The sequence below is a fragment of the Melospiza georgiana genome, chromosome 29 (genome assembly GCF_028018845.1).
Source record: "Melospiza georgiana isolate bMelGeo1 chromosome 29, bMelGeo1.pri, whole genome shotgun sequence".
NCBI lineage: Eukaryota > Metazoa > Chordata > Aves > Passeriformes > Passerellidae > Melospiza > Melospiza georgiana.
Genome location: NC_080458.1, coordinates 5,477,113 through 5,501,566, shown reverse-complemented (window position 1 = coordinate 5,501,566; position 24,454 = coordinate 5,477,113). Strand labels below are relative to the sequence as shown.

Here is a 24,454-nt window from a genome sequence, read left to right as displayed (position 1 = left end):
CCAGGGGCACCTCAACGTGATGGAGAAGAAGGAAGGGGGGGGGGCACATCTGGGGGCACCCCGAAAAGTGATAGAGTAGAGTTGGGGGGGGCACCACGGCCACCCCGAGGTGACGGAGAAATGGGGGGGTGGGGACCAGGGGTACCCCGAGATGACGGAGAACAGCTGGGGGGGGAATCAGAGGGACCCCGAGGTGACGAAGAGGAGCTGGGGGAGGATGAGGGGTACCCCAAAATGATGGAAAAGAGCTGGGGGGGGGACCAGGGGCACCCCGAAGTGATAGAGAAGAGTTGGGGGGGCACCACGGCCACCCCGAGGTGATGGAGAAATGGGGGGGGGGGGGACCAGGGGTACCCCGAGATGATGGAGAACAGCTGGGGGGGGGATCAGAGGGACCCCGAGGTGATGAAGAAGAGGATGGGGGGGCAGGACCAGCGACACCCCAAGGGGGGAAGGGGGGGGGCGCAGCGGGAGCACCCCAAGGTGATGGAGAAGAGGAGGGGCGCGCACCCCAAAATGCGGAGGGGGGGGATCGTGAGCACCGGAGCCTCCGCTGCTCACGGGGCCGGTTCGGGGGTCCCGGAGCCGCCGCCCCCCCCCCGCTCCCGTTTCCCCCCCCCCCCCCCGTGCCCGCCGCCGGTCGGGATTGGCGGCGCCGCCGAGGCACCGCCCGGCCCCGCAAGTCTCCAACTTTCTTCCAGCCGCCCCTCATCATCATCACCATCATCATCATCACCAGCTGCGGGGCCGCCGGTTCTCCCGGAGCCCCGCGATGCTCCGCCGCCGCCTGCCCCTGCTCGGGCCCGGGCTGCTGCTGCTGCAGGTACCGGGGGGGGGTTCGGGACCACCGGGACCACCGGGACCACCGGGGGGGTGCGCGGTTACCGGCACGGGGCGGGGGGGGGTGCGCGGTTACCGGGAAATTTGGGGGGGGGTCGTGCAGCAATTGGGGGGTGCAGGAGAAATCCGGGGGGGGTCCTGGTGCGGGGGGGGGTCGTGCAGATTTTTGGGGGGGTGTCATGAATTAGGAGGGTCGTGCATTATTGGGGGGTCGTGCAGATTTTTGGGGGAGTGTCATGAATTAGGAGGGTCGTGCATTATTGGGGGGTCGTGCAGATTTAGGGGTCCGGTTTTGGGGGGGTTTCGTGCATTGGGGGGCTGTGGCAGTCACGGGAAGAACGGAGGTTTGGGGGGGTCAAATGCGACTTTGGGGGGGGGTCCTGCAGTTATTGGGGGGTGCAGGAGAAATTGGGAGTCCTGGTGGGGGGGGGGGTCGTACAGATTTTTGGGGGGGGGTGGTGCAGATTTAGGGGTCCGCTTTTGGAGGGGTTTCGTGCATTGGGGGGGCTCTGACAATCACGAAAAGAACGGAGGTTTGGGGGGTGTCATGAATTGGGGGGGGTCCATGCAGTTATTGGGGGGTGCAGGAGAAATTGGGGGTCCTGGTGAGGGGGGGGGGTCGTGCTGATTTTTGGGGGGGGGTCGTACAGATTTAGGGGTCCGGTTTTGGGGGGGTAACGAGCATTGGGGAGGCTCTGACAATCACGAAAAGAACGGAGGTTTGGGGGGGGGGTCATACGTGAGTTTGGGGGGGGTCAATGTGAGAGTTTTATGGGGGGTCCTGCCCCCCCCCCCAGCCCAAGATGGGGCTGTCCCGGAGTTGTGGTATTGGGGGGGGTCCCGTGGTTGGTGAAGCCCCCCAAGATTTGTTTTCCTTCCCCCCCCCCCCCCCCATTGCAGAGGCGCCGTCTGGCAGGTGCGGGGGGGGGGGGGCAGCGAGACGGAACCGGGGGGGGGGGGACGGCCACGGATTTGGGGGGGGGGTCGGGGGGGGCTTGGGGGACCCCCCTTGTCCCGCACCCCGCACCTGCAGCACACCTGGAACGGGAGGGAGAACAAGGGGACCCCCCCATAGTGTTGGGGATTGAGTGGGGGTCTCCATGCAGGATTATTTGAGGGGGGGTCCTCATGCAGGATTTGGGGGGAACCCCAAGCAGGATTTGAGGGGTTCCCCAAACACGAACCCCAAAATCACCTGCGGAGGTGACGCCTCATCCCTGTCCCGTCTCCTGCACCCATTTTGGGGGGGGGGGGGGTTTATCCCACCTCACCCAGAGCCCCCCCCAACCATGGGGAGGACACACGGGGGTCTGGACAGGCCTGGGGGGTTTGGGGGACCCCCCTTTTGCTGCTCGGTGGGCTGCAGCCGCAGGGACCCCCCCCCCCAAATAATGTCCCCCCCATTGGAACCCCTCGGTGGTCAGGAGTGGGGGGGGGGGGGGGGTTGGATGGAGCCCCCCCCCCAGTTTGGCCGGAGGGAGGGAGGTGGGGGGGGGGTCGCGCTCATCACCCAGCGGATCTGATTCCCTGACACTCCATTTTTACTTTCTGTGTTTCATGAATAAAATCAAACGAGTCAATTCCCTCTCGGGAATTGGATGCACATCAGGGACCCCCCCTTCCCCCTTCCCTTTCCTTCACCCTCCTCCTCCTCTCTGCACCACCCAAGGCAAAGGCTCCCGTAACTTGTCCGTCCGTCCGTCCGTCTGTCTGTGGAGTGTGGGGGCGGCTCTGCGTGACCCCCCCCTTCCCTCCTTTCCCCGTGTCCATCCATTGCGGAGCATCTGGCGCTGCTGGAGCCGGTTCAAGATAAATGGGTTTGTTTTGATCGAATCCGGAGCGGGGCGCTGCCCTGGCCCCCCCCCCGCCCCCCCTCCATCCCCTCCCTGCCCCACCCACCCACCCACCCGGGCGGCGGGGATGGGGAGGGGGCTCCGAGCTGGGGAGGGGGCGCCGATGTGGTTTGGGGCATGGGGTGGGTGTGAGGGGGGCAGGAGCATCCAGGGAGATGCTCTGAGCCGTTTGGGGTGGGGGTCTAGAGCCCCCCTGACCCATTTGGGGCGGGGGTCCAGGACCCCTCATATCCATTTGGGGTGGGGGTGCAGGACCCTCCTGATCCATTTGGGATGGGGGTCCAGAGCCCCCCTGATCCATTTGGGGGTGCAGAGCCCCCCGATCCATTTGGGGTGGGGGTGCAGAGCCCCCTGATCCATTTGGGGGTGCAGAGCCCCCCTTACCCATTTAGGGTGGGGGTCTAGAGCCAGCCTGATTCATTTGGGGTGAGGGTCCAGCACCCCCTGACCCATTTGGGGTGAGGGTCCAGGACCCCCCATATCCATTTGGGGTGAGGGTCTAGAGCCCCCTGATCCATTTGGGGTGAGGGTCTAGAGCCCCCTGATCCATTTGGGGGTGCAGAGCCCCCCTGATCCATTTGGGGTGGGGGTCCAGGACCCCCTGACCCATTTGTGATAAGGGTCCAGCACCCCCCTGACCCGTTTGGGGTGAGGGTCCAGGACCCCCCTGATCCATTTGGGGTGGGGATCCAGAACCGCCCCCCCCCCCCCCGTTTGCCAGGGGTCCGGGGGGGTTCGGGCTCTGCCCAGCCCGGTGCCCACCGGGTGCCAGGGGGGCACCGGAGCCGTTCCTGCCGCTCGGCTCTGCGGGATCGCTGGGGAGAAACTTTCCCGGGGTCTTTTGGGGGGCTGGATTGGTGGGGGGGACCCCAGGATGTGGGGACCCCCCAAGCTGTGGGACGCCAGGGTATGGGGACGCCCCGGTGTGGGACCCTCGAGTTTTGGGGACCCCCAAGCTGTGGGGACCCCCGAGATGTGGGATCCCCAATGTGTGAGACCCTCGGTGTGTGCGACCCCCGAGAGGTGGGGACCCTCAGGATGTGGGGACCCCCAAGGTGTGACATCCCCAGCATGCGGAGACCCTCAGGGTGTGAGACCTCCGAGTTGTGGGGACCCCCAAAGTGTGGGGACCCTCAGGGTGTGAGACCCCCGGTGTATGAGACCCCCAGGTTGTGGGACCCCCAAAGTGTGGAACCCCCGAGTTGTGGGGACCCCAGGGTCTGAGACCCCTGAGGTGTGGGACCCCCCAGATGTGGGGACCCCCAATATGTGACACCCCCAGGACCCTCGGCTGTGCCTCGGGGTCGTTCTCTGAGCATCCCCGGGGGTTCCTGCAGGGCCGGTGCCACCCTGGGTGCCCCTGGCATGGGGGTGACCGCACCCAGGCCTGGGCAAGACTCAGCAGAGGAGGGATTGGGCAAAATTGGGCAAAATCGGGCAAAACCAGCCGCGGTGGGATGGCTAAGTGCCACAGCAGGACGGGCACAGCGATGTCTGTCTGTCTGTCTGTCTGTCCGTCTGTCCTTCCTCACCCCGCTCCATGCCAGGACGTGCCTTGGCCACATCCCCGTGCCTCAGTTTCCCTCCTTGCTGGCACGTTCTGCGAACACCTGAGCGTTCCTGGCAGCTTTTCCTGCCCAAATTAACCCTTCGCGGGCCAATCCGGGCTGTCTGTGAACACCTGAGTGTGGCTGTGGCAGCTTTTCCTTCTCGAATTAACCCTTTGCAGCTTTTCCTGCCCAAATTAACCCTTTGCGCAGCTTTTCCTCCCCGGTTTAACCCTTTGCAGGTGAATCCTGCCGTGCGGGTGGCCCGCGATGCCAAACTCATCCACTTTGTCCCTCGCTGTCACCCCGGAGGTGCCACCTGGGTTTGTGACAGATGGTTTTGCTCTCGGCAGCTGCTGCCCAGCCCTTTCCACACAAGGGCACCCCAATTCCGCCTCCCCAGCTCCTGTTTTTGGGGAGAATTCACCCCAAATTCGGGCTTGGAGGTGTGAGGCGTATTTGGGGTCAGAGGAGAGAGGGTTTGGGGTTTTTGTGGGGTCCCTGGAGGTTGCCAGCCCTTTCCACACAAGGACACCCCAATTCCGCCTCTCCAGCTCCTGTTTTTGGGGGAATTCACCCCAAATTTGGGCTCGGAGGTGTGAGGCGTATTTGGGGTCAGAGGAGAGAGGGTTTGGGGTTTGTGTGGGGTTTTTGTGGGGTCCCTGGAGGTTGCCAGCCCTTTCCACACAAGGGCACCCCAATTCCGCCTCTCCAGCTCCTGTTTTTGGGGGAATTCACCCCAAATTCGGGCTCGGAGGTGTGAGGCGTATTTGGGGATCAGAGGAGAGAGGATGTGGGGTTTGTGTGGGGTTTGTGTGGGGTCGGGGGTCCCTGGGGGTGCTGACCCCCGGTGCCTGCGGGGCCGGGATGGGCTCCGTGAATCTCCCCGGTACCGGGATGGGTTCTGTTCATGCCCCGGTACCGGGATGGGTTCTGTTCATGTCCCGGTACCGGGGTGGGCTCTGTGCATGTCCCGGTACCGGGATGAACTCCGTTCATCCCCCGGGGTCGTTCCTGTGGCTCCCCGAACCGGGCCGGTACCGTGGGGCTGGGATGAGCTCCGTGCATCCCCCGGTACCAGGATGAGCTCCATGCATCCCCCGGTACCGGGATGAGCCCTGTGCATTCCCCGGGGCAGGAATGGGCCCCGTGCATGCCCCGGTACCGGGATGGGCTCTGGAAATGTCCCGGTACCGGGATGATCCCCCTGCACCCCCCGGTACCGTTCCTGTGCCCACCGGGCCGGGATGGGCTCCGTGCATATCCCGGTACCGGGATGGGCCCCGTGTTACCCCCAGTACCGGGATGGGCTCTGTTCATCCCCTGGTACCGGGATGAGCCCCCTGCACCCCCCGGTACCGGGATGGGCATGTCCTGGTACTGGGATGGGCTCTGGAAATGTCCCGGTACCGGCATGGGCCCCGTGCACCCCCCGGTACCGTTCCCGCAGCTCCCCGGTACCAGGGTGAGCCCTGTGCATGCCCCGGTACCGGGATGGGCTCTGGGCATCCCCCGGTACCGGGATGAGCTCTGTGCATGCCCCGGTACCGGGATGGGTTCTGTTCATGCCCCGGTACCGGGATGGGCTCTGTGCATGTCCCTGTACCGGGATGAGCCCCCTGCAGCTCCCTGGTACCGGGATGGGCTCTGTGCATCCCCCGGTACCGGGATGAGCCCCCTGCACCCCCGGTACCGTTCCCGCAGCTCCCCGGTACCGGGATGAGCTCTGTGCATGCCCCGGTACCGGGATGGGCTCTGTGCATGTCCCTGTACCGGGATGGGTTCTGTTCATGCCCCGGTACCGGGATGGGCTCTGTACACCCCCCGGTACCGGGATGAGCCCCCTGCACCCCCGGTACCGTGGCCGCCGTTGCGGCGGGTGCTGTGTGTGTGCTCAGCATGGCTGAGCTAATCTATCGCCAAACAAACACGCAGTGTTATTCCGAAAGAAGGTTTCCAAGCGACTCATTTCCCTTTTTTTAATAACTCTTCCCTCTGGTGCCCTTTGCACCCCAAGCTGGGAGATTCAATAAGGCTGGAGCCTGGAGCGTGGCTGGCGCAGCCTCGGCGAGGGGGGGGGAGGCAGAGAATGGGGAAGGGGGGGGGCACCCCTGGGTGCCCCCCAGCCAAACCCACCCACCCTGCCCTCCCCGGTGCCGATCTGCTTGGCTTTTATTGCTTTTTCCTATTTTTAATTGCGATTTTTCCTCTGGGGATTGGCAGAGGTGGCCGGGATGGGGAGGGAAGGAGGGGGGGGGCAGCACAGCTGAGCCCCCACCGCTAATCACTAATCACCGATCACACCCTTGCCAATTAACACTCCGGCGTTAATGACTTTGCCCGCTCTTTCTGCATCCTCTCAAGGAGCCCCCCCGCCGCCGGTGACCCCAAATTTGGGGGGGTGACATCGAGCTGAGCCCCCTCCCCAGCCCCCCCCAGGCTGGCCCAGCTCCAGGCTCGCCGCGGTGCCTGGCTCGGCTTTGGAGGGAAATGGCCCAGGAAAGATGAAGCTTCCTGTGCCGCCGCTTGGATTGCTGCTGGAGGAATAATCACAGCCCCGTGCCCCCCCATTCCCTCCCTCCCCTCCCTCCTTGCTTTCTTTTTTTTCCCCTGTTGCAAAAGGAAAGTCATTGTGGAGGAACAGAGCAGGGATGGGAATCGATCCCAAATCAATCCCGAATTATTCCTAAATCAACCCCAAATAATCCCAAATCCATCCCAAATAATCCCAAATCAATCCCAAATAATCCCAAATCAATCCCAAATAATCCCAAATTAGTTCCAAATGAATCCCAGATGAATCCCAAATTAACCCCAAATCAACCCCAAATCAATCCCAAATCCATCCCGAATCAATCCCAAATTGATCCCAAATCCATCCCAAATCAATCCCAAATCCATCCCAAATAATCCCAAACCAATTCCAAATCAATCCCAAATCAATCCCAAAAAATCCCAAATCACTTCCTAATCAGTCCCAAATCAATCCCAAATAATTCAAAATCAAACCCAAATCAATCCGAAATGAATTCCAAATCAATCCCAAATAATCCTGAATCTATCCCGAATCCATCCCAAATTAACCCCAAACCAAGCCCAAACCAAGCCCAAATCAGTCCCAAATCAATCCCAAATAATCCCAAATAATCCCAAATCCATCGCAAATCCATCTCGAATCCATCTCAAATCAATCCCAAATCAGTCCCAAATCAATCCCAAATAATCCTGAATCTATCCCGAATCCATCCCAAATCAATCCCAAACCAATCCCCAATCAACCCCAAATCAACCCCAAATCAGTCCCAAATCAGTCCCAAATCAATCCCAAATCAACCCCAAATCAACCCCAAATCAGTCCCAAATCAACCCCAAATCAACCCCAAATCAACCCCAAATCAACCCCAAATCGATCCCAAATCGATCCCAAATAATCCCAAATAATCCCAAATCCATCCCAAATCAACCCCAAATCAATTCCCGATCCCCTGTGCCACCCAGGGTTGGTGCCAAACCAGGGGTGACCCTCTCACTGTCCCCATTGTCCCCTCGGGGCAGAGGAGCCGCATCAAAACCTCACCTGGCACCTGTGAGAGGAAAACGGGGCTGAAAATCCAACCCTGGGGGGCACCAAAGGGGGCACCAAGGGGGCACCAAGGGGGTGCCAGGGACACTGTTTCCCCTGCTCCTGGTGGCAGCCACCACCTGGTCACTCCTTGTGACCCCAGAGGGTCCCCAGTGTTTCTGGGGGGGTCTCTTTGGAGGGTTTTAATCAAAATCCACTGTGGGATGGAAATGGGGCTGAGTCCAAACCTGGGGGGCACCAGGAGGGTGCCAGGGGGGCACCAAAGGGTGCCAGGGGAGTCCTGGTGGCAGCCAGACCCTGGCTGAGGTGGGTCACGGTCCTTGTGACCTCCCAGCAATTCTGGGGGGGCCTCTTGAAGGGTTTTAATCAGAATCCACCGTGGGGTGAAAATGGGGCTGAATTCAACACTGAGGGGGCACCAGGAGGGCACCAAGGGAGGCCCAGGGGGTTCAGGGACATTCTGTGCCCTGCTCCTGGTGGCAGCCACCACCTGATTGGGGTCACCCTCCTTGTGACCCCCCTGTCCCCACACTCTTGGGTGTCTCTTGGAGGGTTGTAATCAAAATCTGCTGTAGGGTGAGAACGGGGCTGAATCCAGCCCTGGGGGTCCCAGGGGGTGCAGGGACATTCTGTCCCCTGCTCTTGGTGGGTCTCTTGGAGGCTTTTAATCAAAATTTATTGTGGGGGCTTTGCTGGTACCCCCCCAATATCTGAGGGTGACAGACCCCAGCTGGCACTGGGGATGCCAGGAGGGAATGGGGTGACACCAAGGGGACAACCTGGCATTTCCCCCCTCTCTGGTGACCTTCTCAGTGGCCCTGCCTCATGCAGGGAGGTTGTGGGGGGGGGCTGGGATTGGGATTTATGATCCCTCCTGATACGATCTTATAAAATTTCCCGGGCACACTGGAAATTACATTTCCATAGCTCGGGAGCAGCGATGGCGGCGAGCGCCAGTACCTGCCACTTTTATGGCTGCATTTATTGCAATAATAAAGTGAAACGGGGAGGGAAGGCCTGGGGGGGAGCAGGAGGTGGGGGATGAGCTGAGGAGGGTTTGGGGTGCCCCAGATTTGGGGGGGATTCGGGTGAAGCTGCTGCCTATGTGCTGGGGTACAGGGATCTTGTTTGGATGGAGGGAAACTGAGGCAGGAGCATCCCGAGGGACATCCTGGAGGTGTGGGAGTGACATGGAACCCATCCCTGCTGGCTGTTTGTCCCCACACCATCCCTGTGAGCTCCCTGTGTCCCCCCAGTTTTGGGTGGACTCGGGTGAAGCTGCTGCTTCATCTGCTGCAAGAGGGGTAGAGGAATTTTTGTTCTGCTGGGGGGAAACTGAGGCAGGAACATCCCTGGTGGTGGAGATGTGGGAGGGATGTGGGATCTGGCTGTCCCCACACACCATCCCTGTGAGATCCCTATGTCCCCTCGATTTTTGGGGTGCCTGGGGTGAAGCTGCTGAAGAGCTGGAAGAGGGTAGAGAAATCTTGTTCTGACGGAGGGAAACTGAGGCAGGAGCATCCTGGGGGGCATCCCTTTGCAATAAACCCCAAGTTTTCTTTTATAAAACCCCAAGGAGATGTGGGAGTGATGTGGAACCCATCCCTGCTGGCCATGTGTCCCCAGCACCATCCCCGTGAGCTCCCTGTGTCCCCCCAGTTTTGGGTGGACTCGGGTGAAGCTGCTGCTTCATCTGCTGCAAGAGGGGTAGAGGAATTTTGTTCTGCTGGAGGGAAACTGAGGCAGGAGCATCCTGGGGGCCATCACTGGAGATGTGGAAACCACCCCTGCTGTCTGTTTGTCCCCACACCATCCCCGTGATCTTCCCCAGTCCCCACATCCTCCTCAGTGGGGTGACCATGAGGAGCCCCCACCCCACTGACCCCCACAAGGAGCTGAGCCCCCCCAAAACCCAACCAAGGCTGTTCCAGGCCTGTTTTACATCTCGGGGAGCTGCAGGGTGACAAACACCCACCGTCCCCACCCCTGCCACCCCCGTGTCCCCTCTCTGCTCCCCTCCCTCTCCGTTTATCTCCTGTTTTCCCATTCATTCCCTTTTCTCCTCCAGCCCAATGACTCACACAAGCCCCGAATCCTTTGCCTGCCGCCGTCTCCTCCCTTCTATTATATTTTTTTTCCTTTTGCTCTTAACAGCACTTTTCCCTTTTTTTTCACCCGTGGGGGGAGAAACTCGCCTTGTACATTTATTTTTTTTTTTTTTCCTCCCAGCTCCTACCTCACCGTGAAGCCCTTAAAAGTAATAAATAAATAAAACAACGGCTGAGGAAAAGAAAAAGGCAGGAAACGAGTGACAGGGAAAAGGAACCAAAACGAAAAAAGAAAGAAGGAGGAGGAGGGAGAGCAAAAAAAGAAAAAAAGTCCTACTCGGGCTATGAAATATTTATTAGCCAGCGCGTGCCGAGCCCGTTAATAAAGCTGCAACATTTGCATTTTTTTTTTTTTTATTTCTGTCAGAGAGGAGAGAGGTGAATGTTTGGGGGGTGAGGGCGCAGCTGATCCAGAGCTGATCCCCCTGAAGGTCCTGGTTCTGCTCCAGGTGACACCAGGGCTTGGGAACATTGGTGTCACCAGGAGTGGGATGGAAGGACCCTGTGGTGGGTTTGGGTGGGTTTTGGTGGATTTGGTTGGGTTTTAGTTGGATTTGGTGAATTTGGTGGGTTTGGATGATTTGGGTGGGTTTGGAGGATTTGACGAAATTGGTGGATTTAGTGAACTTGGTGATTTTGGGTGGGTTTGGTTGGATTTGGTTGGGTTTCGTTGGGTTTAGTTGTGTTTGCTGGATTTGGTGGCTTTGGTTGGACTTGGTGGATTTGGTGGATTTAATTGGATTTGGTGGATTAGGTTGGATTGGGTGGATTTGGTTGGGTTTTAGTTGGATTTGGTGAATTTGGTGGGTTTGGAGGATTTGGGTGGGTTTGGAGGATTTGACGAAATTGGTGGATTGCGTGCGTTTGGTGGATTTGGTGAACTTGGTGATTTTGGGTGGGTTTGGTTGGATTTGGTTGGATTTGGTTGGGTTTCGTTTGGTTTAGTTGTGTTTGCTGGATTTGGTGGCTTTGGTTGGACTTGGTGGATTTGGTGGATTTAGTTGGATTTGGTGGATTTGGTGGATTTAGTTGGATTTGGTGGATTAGGTTGGATTTGGTTGATTTGGTTGGGTTTTAGTTGGATTTGGTGGGTTTGGAGGATTTGATGAAATTGGTGGATTTCGTGCATTTGGTGGATTTGGTGAACTTGGTGATTTTGGGTGGGTTTGGTTGGATTTGGTTGGGTTTAGTTGTGTTTGCTGGATTTGGTGGCTTTGGTTGGACTTGGTGGATTTGGTGGATTTAATTGGATGTGGTGGATTAGGTTGGATTGGGTGGATTTGGTTGGGTTTTAGTTGGATTTGGTGAATTTGGTGGGTTTGGAGGATTTGGGTGGGTTTGGAGGATTTGACGAAATTGGTGGATTGCGTGCGTTTGATGGATTTGGTGAACTTGGTGATTTTGGGTGGGTTTGGTTGGGTTTGGTTGGGTTTCGTTGGGTTTAGTTGTGTTTGCTGGATTTGGCGGCTTTGGTTGGACTTGGTGGATTTGGTGGATTTAATTGGATTTGGTGGATTAGGTTGGATTGGGTGGATTTGGTTGGGTTTTAGTTGGATTTGGTGAATTTGGTGGGTTTGGAGGATTTGGGTGGGTTTGGAGGATTTGACGAAATTGCTGGATTGCGTGTGTTTGGTGGATTTGGTGAACTTGGCAATTTTGGGTGGGTTTGGTTGGGTTTGGTTGGGTTTGGTTGGGTTTCGTTGGGTTTAGTTGTGTTTGCTGGATTTGGCGGCTTTGGTTGGACTTGGTGGATTTGGTGGGTTTAGTTGGATCTGGTGAATTTTGTGGGTTTGGTTGGATTTGGTGAATTTGCTGCTGGTGCCAGATTCACCCGTCCTGATGCTGGAGCGCCCATACCAGTGCTGGGGATGCCTGGCCAACATTGGGAATGCCCATCCCAATATTGGGGCACCCCTTCTTTGTGCTGGGGGTGCCCATTCTGGTGCTGGGATGCCCATCCTAGTGTTTGGGGTGCCCATCCTGGTGTTGGAGGTGCCCATCCCGGTGTTGAGGTGCCCATCTCAGTGTTGGGGTGCCCCTTCCCAGTGCTGGGCATGCCCTGGCCAATATTGGGGTGCTGGGGTTGCCTGTTCTGGTATTTGGTGTGCCCATTCTGGTTCTGGGGTTCCCATCCCAATGGTGGGGTGCCCATCCTGGTGTTTGGGGTGCCCATCCTGGTGTTTGGGGTGCCCATCTTGGTGTTTGGGGTGCCCATCCCAATGTTGAAGTTGCCTGTTCTGGTGTTTGGGGTGCCCTGGTCAGTGTTGGAATGTCCCTTCTCTGTGTGTGCCACCATATGCGTGTCACCCATGTGCATGTCACTGTATGTGTGTCACCATGTGTGTGTGTCCTCTTCTGTGTGTCACCATGTGTGTGCCACCACGCATGTCACTGCGTGTGTGTCACTGTGCACGTGTGTGTCACCGTGTGTGTCACTGTGTGCATGTCACTGTGTGTCACCACACGTATGTCACCAAATGTATGTCACCGTGTGTGTCACCCTGTGCGTGTCACCGTGTGTGTCACCATGTGTATGTCACCATGTGTGTGTCACCGTGAGTGTCACCGTGTGCATGTCACCGTGTGTTACATTTTAAACCCTAAAAACTCCTCTTTGGGCCCTTTCTGCCAAGCCTAAAAACTCCTCTTTGGAAACCCTAAAAACTCCTCTTTGGAAACCCTAAAAACTACTCCATATTCTCAAAATCTCTTGCCAGACAATCATGTTTATAAGTCTTTCCTGTTTCATCTTCTCCAACATCCTCACCTGTCTGTCTGTCTGTCCATCCTGGCTCACCTAAACTTGCTTTCATTTCAATCTCCATATTCTCAAATTTTTTTTTTCCCCCCAGACTTATAAATATAAGTCTTTCCGGACTTATAAATATATTTGATATATTTATATTAATAGAAATTTTTTTTCCAGACTTATATTTACAAGTCTTTCCTGTTCCATCTCCCGCATCATCCTCACCTGTCTGTGTGTGTGTCTGTGTGTCTGTGACCCCCTGGCTGCTTTCATTTCAATCTCACTTACATAATTTCCATAATCTCACAATCTTTTGCCAGACAATCCTGTTTACAAGTCTTTTCTGTTCCATCTCCCCCATCATCCTCACCTGTCTGTCTGTGTGTCTGTCTGTGTGTCTGTCTATCTGTCTGTGACCCCCTGGCTGCTTTCATTTCAATCCCACGTATATAATTTCCATAATCTCACAAATATTTCCCCAGACAATCCTGTTTACAAGTCCTTCCCGTTCCATCTCCCGCACCATCCTCACCCTGCCGGCCACGCCTGGGCTCTCCGGGCGGCTCCCGCAGCCCCGCGGAGCCGCAGCGGCAGCGCCGGGAGATGAATGGGAGCTGTCACAGGCACCTTGTTTGCCGCTAACCTTTGGAAATGCCACGGCGCCCCCGGGCCGAGGCTGCCGGGGGGAGCGGCCCCGCCGGGATTGTCGCTCTGCGCCTCCAATTAATCTCCCGGTGCTAACGAAGGAGCCGGGTGACAGGGAGGGGATGAGCCCGGGGCCGTGGGGAGAGAGGGGGAACCACGAGGAGGGAGAGGGGGAGGATGACAGGGGGTGGGGATAGGAGGGGACAGGGGATGGGGACAGGACGGGGAAAGGGGATGGGGACAGGGTGATGGTAACAGGGACACGATGGTGGTAATAATGGGGACAGGGATGGGGACAGGATGGGGACAGGGATGGGATCAGGGGGAGAAAGGAGATGGGAACAGGAGGGGACAGGGGATGGGGACAGGATGGGGACAGGGTGATGGTGATGGGGACATGATGGTGGTAATAATGGGGACAGGGATAGGGACAAGATGGGGACAGGGGATGGGGACAGGATGGGGACAGGGTGCTGGTGATGGGGACACGATGGTGGTAATAATGGGGACAGGGATAGATGGGGACAGGGATGGGATCAGGGGGAGAAAGGAGATGGGAACAGGAGGGGACAGGGGATGGGGACAGGATGGGGACAGGGTGATGGTAATGGGGACACGATGGTGGTGGTAATAATGGGGACAGGGATGGGTTCAGGGGGAGAAAGGAGATGGGAACAGGAGGGGACAGGGGATGGGGACAGGATGGGGACAGGGTGATGGTAATGGGGACATGATGGTGGTAATAATGGGGACAGGGATAGGGACAAGATGGGGACAGGGGATGGGGACAGGATGGGGACAGGGTGATGGTAATGGGGACATGATGGTGGTAATAATGGGGATAGGGACAGGATGGGGACAGGGATGGGATCAGGGGGAGAAAGGAGATGGGAACAGGAGGGGACAGGGGATGGGGACAGGATGGGGACAGGGTGATGGTAATGGGGACATGATGGTGGTAATAATGGGGACAGGGATAGATGGGGACAGGGATGGGATCAGGGGGAGAAAGGAGATGGCAACAGGAGGGGAACGTGGATGGAGACAGGGTGAGGACAGGGGTGGGGATAGGGTAGTGGTAATAATGTGGAGAGGGTGGTGGCATTAATGAGTCCAGAGTGGAGGTATTAATGGGGACAGGGTGGGGACAGGATGGCAGTAGGGATGGGGACAGGACGGTGACAATAATGGGGAGAGGACGGTGGTATTAATGGGGAAAGTGTGATGGTATTAATGGGGGCAACGTGGTAGTATTAATGAGGACAGGATGGCAGTAGGGTTGGGGACAGGGTGATGGTAATAATGGGGGTAGGATGGAAAAGGGGATGGGGACAGGATGGTGGCATTAATGGGGACAGACTGGTGGTAGGGACAGGAGCAGGCTGGTGGTACTAATGGGGGCAAGGTGGTGATATTAATGGGGACAGGATGGGAAAGGGGATGGGGACAGGGATGGGGACAGGCTGGCAGTAGGAACAGGGACAGGATGATGGTATTAATGGGGACAGGATGGTGGTGGGACAGGGACAGGTTGATGGTACTAGTGGGGACAGGGTGGTGACATTAATGGGGACAGGGTGGGAAAGGGGATGGGGACAGGATGGGGACAGGATGGCAGGAGGGATGGGGAGACAGCAATGGCAATAATGGGGACAGACTGGTGGGACGGATGGGGACAGGGATGTGATATTAGTGGGGACAGGCTGGTGGCAATAATGGGGAGAAGGTGGTGGTAGGGATGGGGGCAGGGGAGGGACAGAAACAGGCTGGTGGCATTAATGGGGGCAGCGTGGTGCTAATAATGGGGACAGAGCGGTGCTAGGAACAGAAAGAGGCTGACGGTGGGCATGGAGACAGACTGGCCATGGGGACAGTCGCAGGCTGGCTGTAGGAATGGGAACAGGTTGGCAGCAGAGATGGGGACAAACCTGGCACAGGGACAGGTGTTGGTGGCAATGAGGCCTTTGCTGGTGCCGTCATCATTCCCAGCCCCTCTCTCGGGTGCTGGAGCTCATCCCAACCCATCCAAGCCCCCTGAACCCCCCTTTGCTGCTGCCCTCCCCTCCACCAAGGTGACCGAGGCTCTCGGGGGAGCAGCTGACGGCGCCTGGCCCCGGCAGCAAATGGGATGTGAGTGGCCATCAGCGCCGGGCCTGACAAACCAAATTGATGCCGAAGGCACCGGGAGCCTTCCCCGGTCCCTGTGCAGCCGCCTCCGGCCCTTCCCGCAGCCCTGCCCGCCCCGGGGGCGCCACAGGGGCCTGCGGACACACGGGGGGGGTGGAGAGCAGCTAAAGCACGGAACGATGCTGGGGGATGAGGATGAGGATGAGGAGGGGGTGAGGATGAGGATGAGAATGAGAATGAGGATGAGGATGAGGATGAGAATGAGGATGGGGATATGAGGATGAGAATGAGAATGAGGATGAGGATGAGGATGAGGATGAGGAGAGGATGAGGATGAGGAGGGGGTGAGGATGAGGAGGGGGTGAGGATGAGGATGAGAATGAGGATGAGGATGGCGATATGAGGATGAGGATGAGGATGGCAGTGAGGATGAAGACGATGAGAGGGAGAGGATGAGGATGAGAATGAGAATGAGGATGAGGATGAGTAGGGGGTGAGAATGAGGAGGGGGTGAGGATGAGCAGGGGGTGAAGATGAGGAGGGGGGCAAAGATGAGGATGAGGATGAAGATGAGGAGGGGGGTGGAGATGAGAATGAGGATGAGGATGAGCAGGGGGTGAGGAAGGGAGCTGTGTAAATGCAGCCGTGCATGTGACAGTGAAAAACAACATCTCGGGTAACCTGTGCGGCAGCAGAGCCGCTCGCTGGCCAACGCTGAGAACAGAGCGGGAGGGGGGCGGCACTGAGACCCCCCCAAAGCACGTCCAGGAGGGCACCGAGACCCCCTCAAGGCGTGTCCAGGCAGTTTAGGGACACTGGGGACAGGATGGGGACAGGATGGGGACAGGGATGGGGACAGGATGATGGCAATAACGGGGACAGGATGGGAAAGGGGATGTGTCTAGGAGGGCACTGAGACCCACCCAAGCCATGTCCAGGAGGTTCAGAGGAACTGAGACCCACCCCAAGATGCGTCCAGGCAGTTCTGGGGCACTGGGGACAGGGTGGGAGAGAGGATGGGGACAGGGTGGGGACAGGGATGGGGACAGGGTGGGGACAGGATGGGGACAGGGTGGGGACAGGGATGGGGACTGGGATGGGGACAGGGTGATGCTAATAACGGGGACAGGATGGGAAAGGGGATGTGTCCAGGAGGTTCAGGGGCACTGGGGACAGGGATGGGGACAGGATGGGGACAGGATGGGGACAGAGTGGGAGAGGGGACGGGGACAGGGGATGGGGACGGGACAGGGGTGGGGACAGGGTGGCAAAGGGGATGTGTCCAGGAGGTTCAGGAGCACTGAGATCCCCCCCAAGGCGTGTCCAGGAGGTTCAGGGCACGTCCACACCCCGACAGGAGGCACCGAGCAGGAACACGAACATGAATATTTAACGCGAGGTGTTCCGCACCTGCCCTGAATGCCGACAGGGGGGGTGACCTTGGCTCCCCCAAACCTCCCCGTGCCTGCTCCCCCCGCCCGCTCCGAGCCCCCCCCCGGCCCAGCAGGGCTCGGCGGGGGCTGCGGGGGTCCCCCCGCGCTGCCGATGCCGCGATCGATCTCTCCGGGCTGCAGCGCTGCTCTGCAATTCCCTTTCATCCCCCGGCAGCTCCTGCGCAGGGGTTGGGGGGATTGGGGGGGTGCCAGGCTGGCCCCGAGACCGCGGGGGTTTGGGCATCTCTGTTCCCGCAGGGATGGGGGGGGTTTGCTCTATCCGTGCCCCCCCCCCCAGCCCCTGGATCTGTCGCACAACGAGTCTGTCCGTCTGTCCGACTCTGCTCCACTGCCTGCCCATCCCTGTCCCCCCCGTCCCATCCCTGTCCCTTCCCCGAGTGTCTGTCTGTCTGTCCCGCTCTGCTTCCACTGCCTGCCCATCCCTGTCCCATCCCTGTCCCCTCCTCTCCCATCCCTGTCCCTTCCTTGTCCCTTCCCTGTCCCTTCCTGTCCCCTTCTGTCCCTTCCCTGCCATTCCCGTCTCAGCCTCTCCCAATCCAACCCCATCACCCCACACCGAGGGGATTGGAAAGGGAAACTGAGGCAGCGGAGGAAGGGCACGGGCACCTGCGGCACGGCCTTGGCTCCCAGCCCTGACTGAGATGGAAATTCAGAGCTCAGAAACTTCCAGAAACCCTTCCCGGAGGTGGGGGCTCGGCAGGATGAGCCGAGAACCCCAGATTTGGGGGGGGCTCGCAGTGGGGTGTGAGGGGGTCCCAGACCCGATGGGTGCAGAGATGGGGTGCAGACCCCACCCCTCTCAGCTTGGGGGGGGTTCCCCCTCTCCCTCTCCCCTCGTTATCATCTCCCCATCCCTGTCCTGCCCCTCCCTCTCCGGCTGGCTGAGGGCGCCCGGCTTTGAAGCTGCGTTGAAAAATAGATAAGGGAGAGGCAGAGCCGAGCCGGGAGAGAGCCGGGGGGAGCGGGGGATGGCCGGGATGGGGGTGCGGGCATGGAGCTGAGCTGCGGCTCGGCAGCACCCCCCGAGGGGCTGGGAGACCCCAAACGGGCTGGGAGACCCCAAATGGGCTGGGAGACCCTAAAAGGGCTGGGAGATCCCAAATGGGCTGAGAGACCCCAAAGGGGCTGGGAGACCCCAAAAGGGCTGGGAGACCCCAAATGGGCTGAGACCCCAAACGGGCTGGGAGACCCTAAAAGGGCTGGGAGACCCCAAAAGGGCTGAGAGACCCCAAATGGGCTGAGACCCCAAATGGGCTGAGAGACCCCAAATCCCCTTCCCACAGACGTGGTGGGACTGCCCAGGGTTCCTCTCTCAGAGCAGATTTAGGGGCAGATCAGGGGGGTCCCAGGGATGGGATGGAGCTGAGCTGCGGCTCGGCAGCACCCACCGAGGGGGCTGAGACACCCCAAAGGGGCTGAGAGACCCCAAATGGGCTGAGACCCCAAATCCCCTTCCCATGGACGTGATGCCAGAGTTCCTCTCTCAGAGCAGGTTTAGGAGCTCAGCCTGGCACAGATCTGGGGACGCAGGAATGCTCTGCACCATCCCCTGGCCCCCCTCAATGGGCTGAGAGACCCCAAATGGGCTGAGAGACCCCAAATCTCCTTCCCACAGACACGCTGCCACGGTTCCTCTCTCAGAGCAGGTTTAGGAGCCCATCCTGGCACAGCCAGAGCAGATTTAGGAGCCCATCCTGGCACTGCCAAAGCAGATTTAGGAGCCCATCCTGGCACAGCCAGAGCAGGTTTAGGAGCCCGTCCTGGCACAGCCAGAGCAGGTTTAGGAGCTCAGCCTGGCACAACCAGAGCAGATTTAGGAGCCCATCCTGGCACAGCCAGAGCAGGATTAAGGGCTCAGCCTGGCACAACCAGAGCAGGTTTAGGAGCTCAGCCTGGCACAGCCAGAGCAGATTTAGGAGCCCATCCTGGCACAGCCAGAGCAGGATTAAGGGCTCAGCCTGGCACAGCCAGAGCAGGTTTAGGAGCCCATCCTGGCACAACCAGAGCAGGTTTAAGGGCTCAGCCTGGCACAGCCAGAACAGATTTAGGAGCTCAGCCTGGCACAACCAGAGCAGGTTTAGGAGCCCATCCTGGCACTGCCAGAGCAGGTTTAGGAACCCTGGCACAGCTTGGGGGGGTCCCAGGCATGGGTCAGATGGAGCCTCTTCACTCTTAATTCTTCTCCAAGGAAAAATCCACTGTAACGAAGGGAATTTGGGGCAATTGAAAGAAGGTGCAAGATCCTTTAAAAAATAAAATCATCTCTGTTTTAGAGGCGTCCTCCTCCTCCTTTAAAAAATAAGATAATCTTTATTGTAGATTCTTTAAAAATAAAACAATCTCGAATCAAATAATTTCTTTTATAAATTAGTTTATTTTATAAAATTAATATTTTATTATACTATTTTATTATATTTATTTTGATTCTATTTTTTAAAATTAATATCAAAATTAATCTTTCCTTTTATAAAATTTAAAAATTTATTTTAGAGCCATCCTGCTCCTCCTTTAAAAAAATCAAATGATTTCTTTTATGAATTAATATTTTTATTTTATAAAATCAATATTTTTATTATATAATTTATATATATAATAATATATATAACATTATATATAATAATATATAATAATAATTTCATTATATTTTTATATATTTATTTATTTATAATAAATTTATTTTATTATATTATATTTTTAATTATATTTTAATCTATTTTAAATATTTTATATATTATATATTTTTATTATATTTTAAATGGATATTAAAATTAATATTTTATTTTGTAAAATTGATCTTTTATTATATAACTTGTATTTATTTCGATGATATTTTAAAATTTGTATTAAATTAATATTTTATTTTATAAAAATTCATATTCTTATCATATAATTTTATCATATTTATTTTGATGGTATTTTTAAAATTAATATTAAAATTAATATTTTATTTTATAAAATTGATCTTTTATTATATAATTTGTATTGTATTTATTTCGATGACATTTTAAAATTTGTATTAAATTAATATTTTTATTTTATAAAAATTCATATTTTTATCATATATTTTTATCCTATTTATTTTGATGATATTTTTAAAATTAATATTAAAGTTAATATTTTATTTTATAAAATTAAAAAAAATCATTTTAGAGCCATGATGCCAGCATCACCCCCAGCAATGTCAGGAGCCATTCCCTGATCCTGCCTCGATTTTCCAGCCCCTCCAGCTGGTGCCCGTGCCCACCTCCCCCTCCCCGCTCCCCCTGCGGGGCTCCGGGTGACCCCGAGCAGCTCCGGGTGACAGTGATTGACGAGCCCGGGGCTGCCGCGGCAGCTGGCAGGGCACGAGGGCACGGCGGGCACCCCGCGAGGATGAGGATGGGGGCACCGGGGTGAGGGACAGGGGGTGGGGGCCCGCGGTGGGGCTGGCAGCTGGGTCTGAGCGCTGGTGGCAGTGCCAGGGACGGGGGAGGGGATGGTGCGGTGCCAGCCCAGCTGGTGCAGGAGGGAGAGGATGAGGAGGGAGGAGGGAGGAGGGTGAAGAGGGGGCTGTAGGTAGAAGGATGAGGAGGGTGCAGGAAAGAGGATGAGGAGGGTGAAGGAGGACGGAGGGTGAGGAGGGGGCTGTATGCAGGAGAATGAGGGGGGTGCAGGAAGGAGGAAGAGGAGGGTGAAGGCCCCTGATGAGGAGGGAAGAGGTGGGAGAGGATGAGGAGGGAGAAGGAGGAAGGAAGGAGGATGAGGAGGGGGCTGTATGCAAGAGAATGAGGAGGCTGCAGGAAGGAGGATGAGGGTGAAGGAGGAAGGAGGGTGAGGAGGGGGCTGTATGCAGGAGAATGAGGAGGCTGCAGGAAGGAGGATGAGGAGGGTGAAGGCCCCTGATGAGGAGGGAAGAGGTGGGAGAGGAGGAGGAGGGAGGAGGAAGGAGGATGAGGAGGGGGCTGTAGGTAGAAGGATGAGGAGGGTGCAGGAAAGACGACGAGCACGGTGCATGCAGGGGGATGAGCAGGGTTCAGGCAGGAGGATGAGGAGGGTGCAGGTGGGAGGATGAGGATGGGGGCACGAGGGCACGGCGGGCACCCCGCGAGGATGAGGATGGGGGCACCGGGGTGAGGGACAGGGGGTGGGGGCCCGCGGTGGGGCTGGCAGCTGGGTCTGAGCGCTGGTGGCAGTGCCAGGGACGGGGGGCAACTCGGAGATGGAGCCTCTGGTCCCAGCCCAGCTCGTGCAGGAGGGAGAGGATGAGGAGGGAGGAGGAAGGAGAGGATGAGGAGGCTGCAGGAAGGAGGATGTGGAAGGGGCTGTAGGTAGGAGGATGAAGAGGGCGCAGGCAGGAGGATGAGGAGGGTTCGGGTGGGAGGAAGAGGAGGGAGGAGTAGGTAGAAGGATGAGGAGGGCGCAGGAAGGAGGAGGAGGAGGGTGCAGGAGAGAGGATGAGGATGGAAGAGTAGGGAGAGGATGAGGAGGGAGGAGGAGAAGGGAGAGTAGGGAGAGGACAAGGAGGATGCAGGAAGGAGGATGAGGAGGGTGCAGGCAGAGGGCTGAGGAAGGGGCTGTGGGTAGGAGGATGAGGAGGGTTCAGGTAAGAGGATGAGGAGGGAGGAGCAGGTAGAGGATGAGGAGGGTGCGGCAGAGTGACGAGGAGGGTTCAGGTGGGAGGATGAGGAAGGTGCAGGCAGGAGATGAGGAGGGTGCAGATAGAGGGATGAGGAAGGGGCTGGAGGTAGAGGATGAGCAGGGTGCGTGCAGGAGGATGAGGAAGGTGCAGGCAGAAGGATCAGGAGGGTTCAGGTGGGAGGAAGAGGAGGGAGGAGCAGGTAGAGGAGAGAAAGGTGCTGTATGCAGGAGGATGGGGAGGGTGTATGGAGGAGGATGAGGAGGGTGCAGACAGAAGGGGCTGTAGGCAGAAGATGAGGAAGGAGGAGCAGGTAGAAAATGAAGAGGGCACAGGCCGAGGGATGAGCAGGGTGCGTGCAGGAGGATGAGGAGGGTCCAGGTGGGAGGATGAGGAGGGTGCAGGCAGAGTGAGGAAGGCCACCAGCACATCTCACCCCCTCTCCCCTCTCCCCAGACCGTGTGCGCCGGCGGCCACCTCCCCAAAGCCTTGGGCTACCTGGAGATGGGCACCTCAGCCCTCCTCAAGGACGTGCCCTACGGTGCCCTGAACCCCCCGGCGCTCCACCCCGGGCACCTGATCCCAGCAGAGCCCCCCAGGGTGGGCACGGGGGTCCCGGCTGGCACCTCCCACAGCCCCTGGCACTGGCAGAAGAACCAAACATCCCTGGAAGCCCCGAACCCCCGCGCCCACCGCAAGCCCAGCCTCAAATCCAGCCGCGCCAAGAAGATTTTCGGCTGGGGCGATTTCTACTTCAACATCAAAACGCTCAAGTTCAGCCTCCTGGTGACGGGCAAGATCGTCGACCACATCAACGGCACCTTCAGCGTTTACTTCAGACACAACTCCTCCAGCCTGGGCAACGTCTCCGTCAGCATCGTGCCGCCCTCCAAGGCCGTGGGCTTCGAGGTGGTGGTGCCAGCCCTGCCGGGGCCGGCTCTGCGTGCCCAGCAGAGCACCCTGCCCGAGGGGCGCCCGGCCAAGGCGCTCAACTGCCACGTGGAGTACGAGAAAACCAACAGGGCCAGGAAGAACAAGCCGTGCCTCTACGACCCTTCCAAGGTTTGCTTCACCGAGCACACGCAGAGCCACGCGGCCTGGCTCTGCTCCAAGCCCTTCAAGGTCATCTGCATCTTCATCTCCTTCCTCAGCATCGACTACAAGCTGGTGCAGAAGGTCTGTCCCGACTACAACTTCCAGCAGGAGAACCCCTACTTTGGCTGATGGCAGCAGGACAGGGGTTTGGTGGCATTTGGGGGTCTCCTCTTCATCACTGTGACCCTCAGGGTCATCTGCATCTTCATCTCCTTCCTCACCATCAAGGTGCAGAAGGTCTGTCCCAACTACAACTTCCAGCAGGAAGATCCTTATTTTGGTTGATGGCATAGGGACAGGGGGGGGGGGTTTAGTGGCACTTTGGTGGCACTCGGCACCTTGTCACCCTCACAGGAGCCTCCTCTCCTCCTCTTCATCACTGTGACCTTCAAAGCCATCTGCATCTTCATCTCCTTCCTCACCATCGACTACAAGCTGGTGCAGAAGGTTTGTCCCAACTACAACTTCCAGCAGGATAACCCCTATTTTGGCTGATGGCAGTGGGACAGGGGCATTTGGGGGGTCCTTGTTACCCCCATGAGAGCCTCCTCTTCATCACTGTGACCTTCAGGGTCATCTGCATCTTCATCTCCTTCCTCAGAACCGATGGTGCAGAAGGTCTGTCCCGACTACAACTTCCAGCAGGAAAATCCCGATTTTGGTTGATGTCAGTGGGGCAGTGAATGTGGTGGCACTTGGGGGTCTCCTCTTCATCACTGTGACCTTCAAGGTCTTCTGCATCTTCATCTTCCTCAGCATCGATGGTGCAGAAGGTTTGTCCTGACTAAAACTTCCAGCAGGAAAATCCCAATTTTGGTTGATGGCAGCGGGAACAGGGGCGGTTTTGGTGGCACCCACAGGAGCCTCCTCTTCATCACTGACCTTCAAGGCCATCTGCATCTTCATCTCCTTCCTCACCATCGACTACAAGCTGGTGCAGAAGGTCTGTCCCGACTACAACTTCCAGCAGGAAAATCCCCATTTTCAGCAAGAAAAATCCCGATTTTGGCTGATGGCAGCAGGACAGGGGCGGGTTGGTGGCACTTTGGTGGCACTTGGCACCTTGTCACCCCCACTGCAGCCTCCTCTTCATCATCACTCCAAGCCCTTCAAGGCCATCTGCATCTTCATCTCCTTCCTCAGCATCGACTACCAGCTGGTGCAGAAGGTTACAACTTCCAGCAAGAAAATCCCAATTTTGGCCGACGGCAGCAGGGCAGGGGGGTTCGGTGGCATTTGGGGGTCCCTGTCACCCCCTCTGCAGCCTCCTCTTCCTCACTCCGTGCTGGGTTGTGGGACAGTTGGTGCTGGGGGTCCAGGACCCCACCCGAAGCTGTTCCATCATTGGGGTTCAGTTGGGGCCAGGGTTTGTGGGTTCCACCCCAAAATGACATCCCAGCCCTGCAGCACAATGGGGTACAGGCAGTTCTGGGGGTCCCACCCATCCACTGGGACCCCATCATTGGGGTACACCTTGTTTTGGGGGTCCCCCATTGAGACCCCAGCACTGCAGCCCCCTTTTCTAGGGTACACCTTTTTTTTTGGGTCCCCTCCAATCCTGAGACCCATCCCTGGGGTACATCTGTTTTTGGGGGGGTCCCCTCCATCCCCTGAGACCCCATAATTGGGGTACACCTTGTTTTGGGGTGCCCCATTGAGACCCATCATTGGGGTACATCTGTTTTTGGGGATCCTCCATTGAGACCCATCACTGCAGCCCCCAATTCTGGGGTACACATTTTTTGGGGGTCCCCTCCACCTCTGAGACCCCATCATTGGGGTACACCTTTTTTTGGGGGTCGCTTCCACCCCTGAGACCCCATCATTGGGGTACACCT

The 24,454-nt window shown here is 57.2% G+C and overlaps 1 protein-coding gene across 1 annotated transcript; it reads left to right on the top strand.

Moving 5' to 3' along the window:
• Positions 1-765: 765 nt before the first annotated feature.
• Positions 766-22,745, top strand: NXPH4 (neurexophilin 4). The gene is made up of 2 exons (XM_058042188.1): positions 766-823; positions 21,978-22,745. Exons 1-2 carry the CDS (start codon positions 773-775, stop codon positions 22,743-22,745), a joined length of 819 nt encoding a protein of 272 aa, XP_057898171.1. The 5' UTR covers positions 766-772.
• Positions 22,746-24,454: the final 1,709 nt, after the last annotated feature.

What these genes read in the sequence shown, in the direction of transcription:
- NXPH4 (XM_058042188.1), top strand. Translation starts at nt 773, where the DNA reads ATGCTCCGCCGCCGCCTGCCCCTGCTCGGGCCCGGGCTGCTGCTGCTG. An exon ending in CCGGGCTGCTGCTGCTGCAG is followed by an intron (nt 824 to 21,977) that starts GTACCGGGGGGG and finishes CCCTCTCCCCAG; the next exon opens with ACCGTGTGCGCCGGCGGCCA.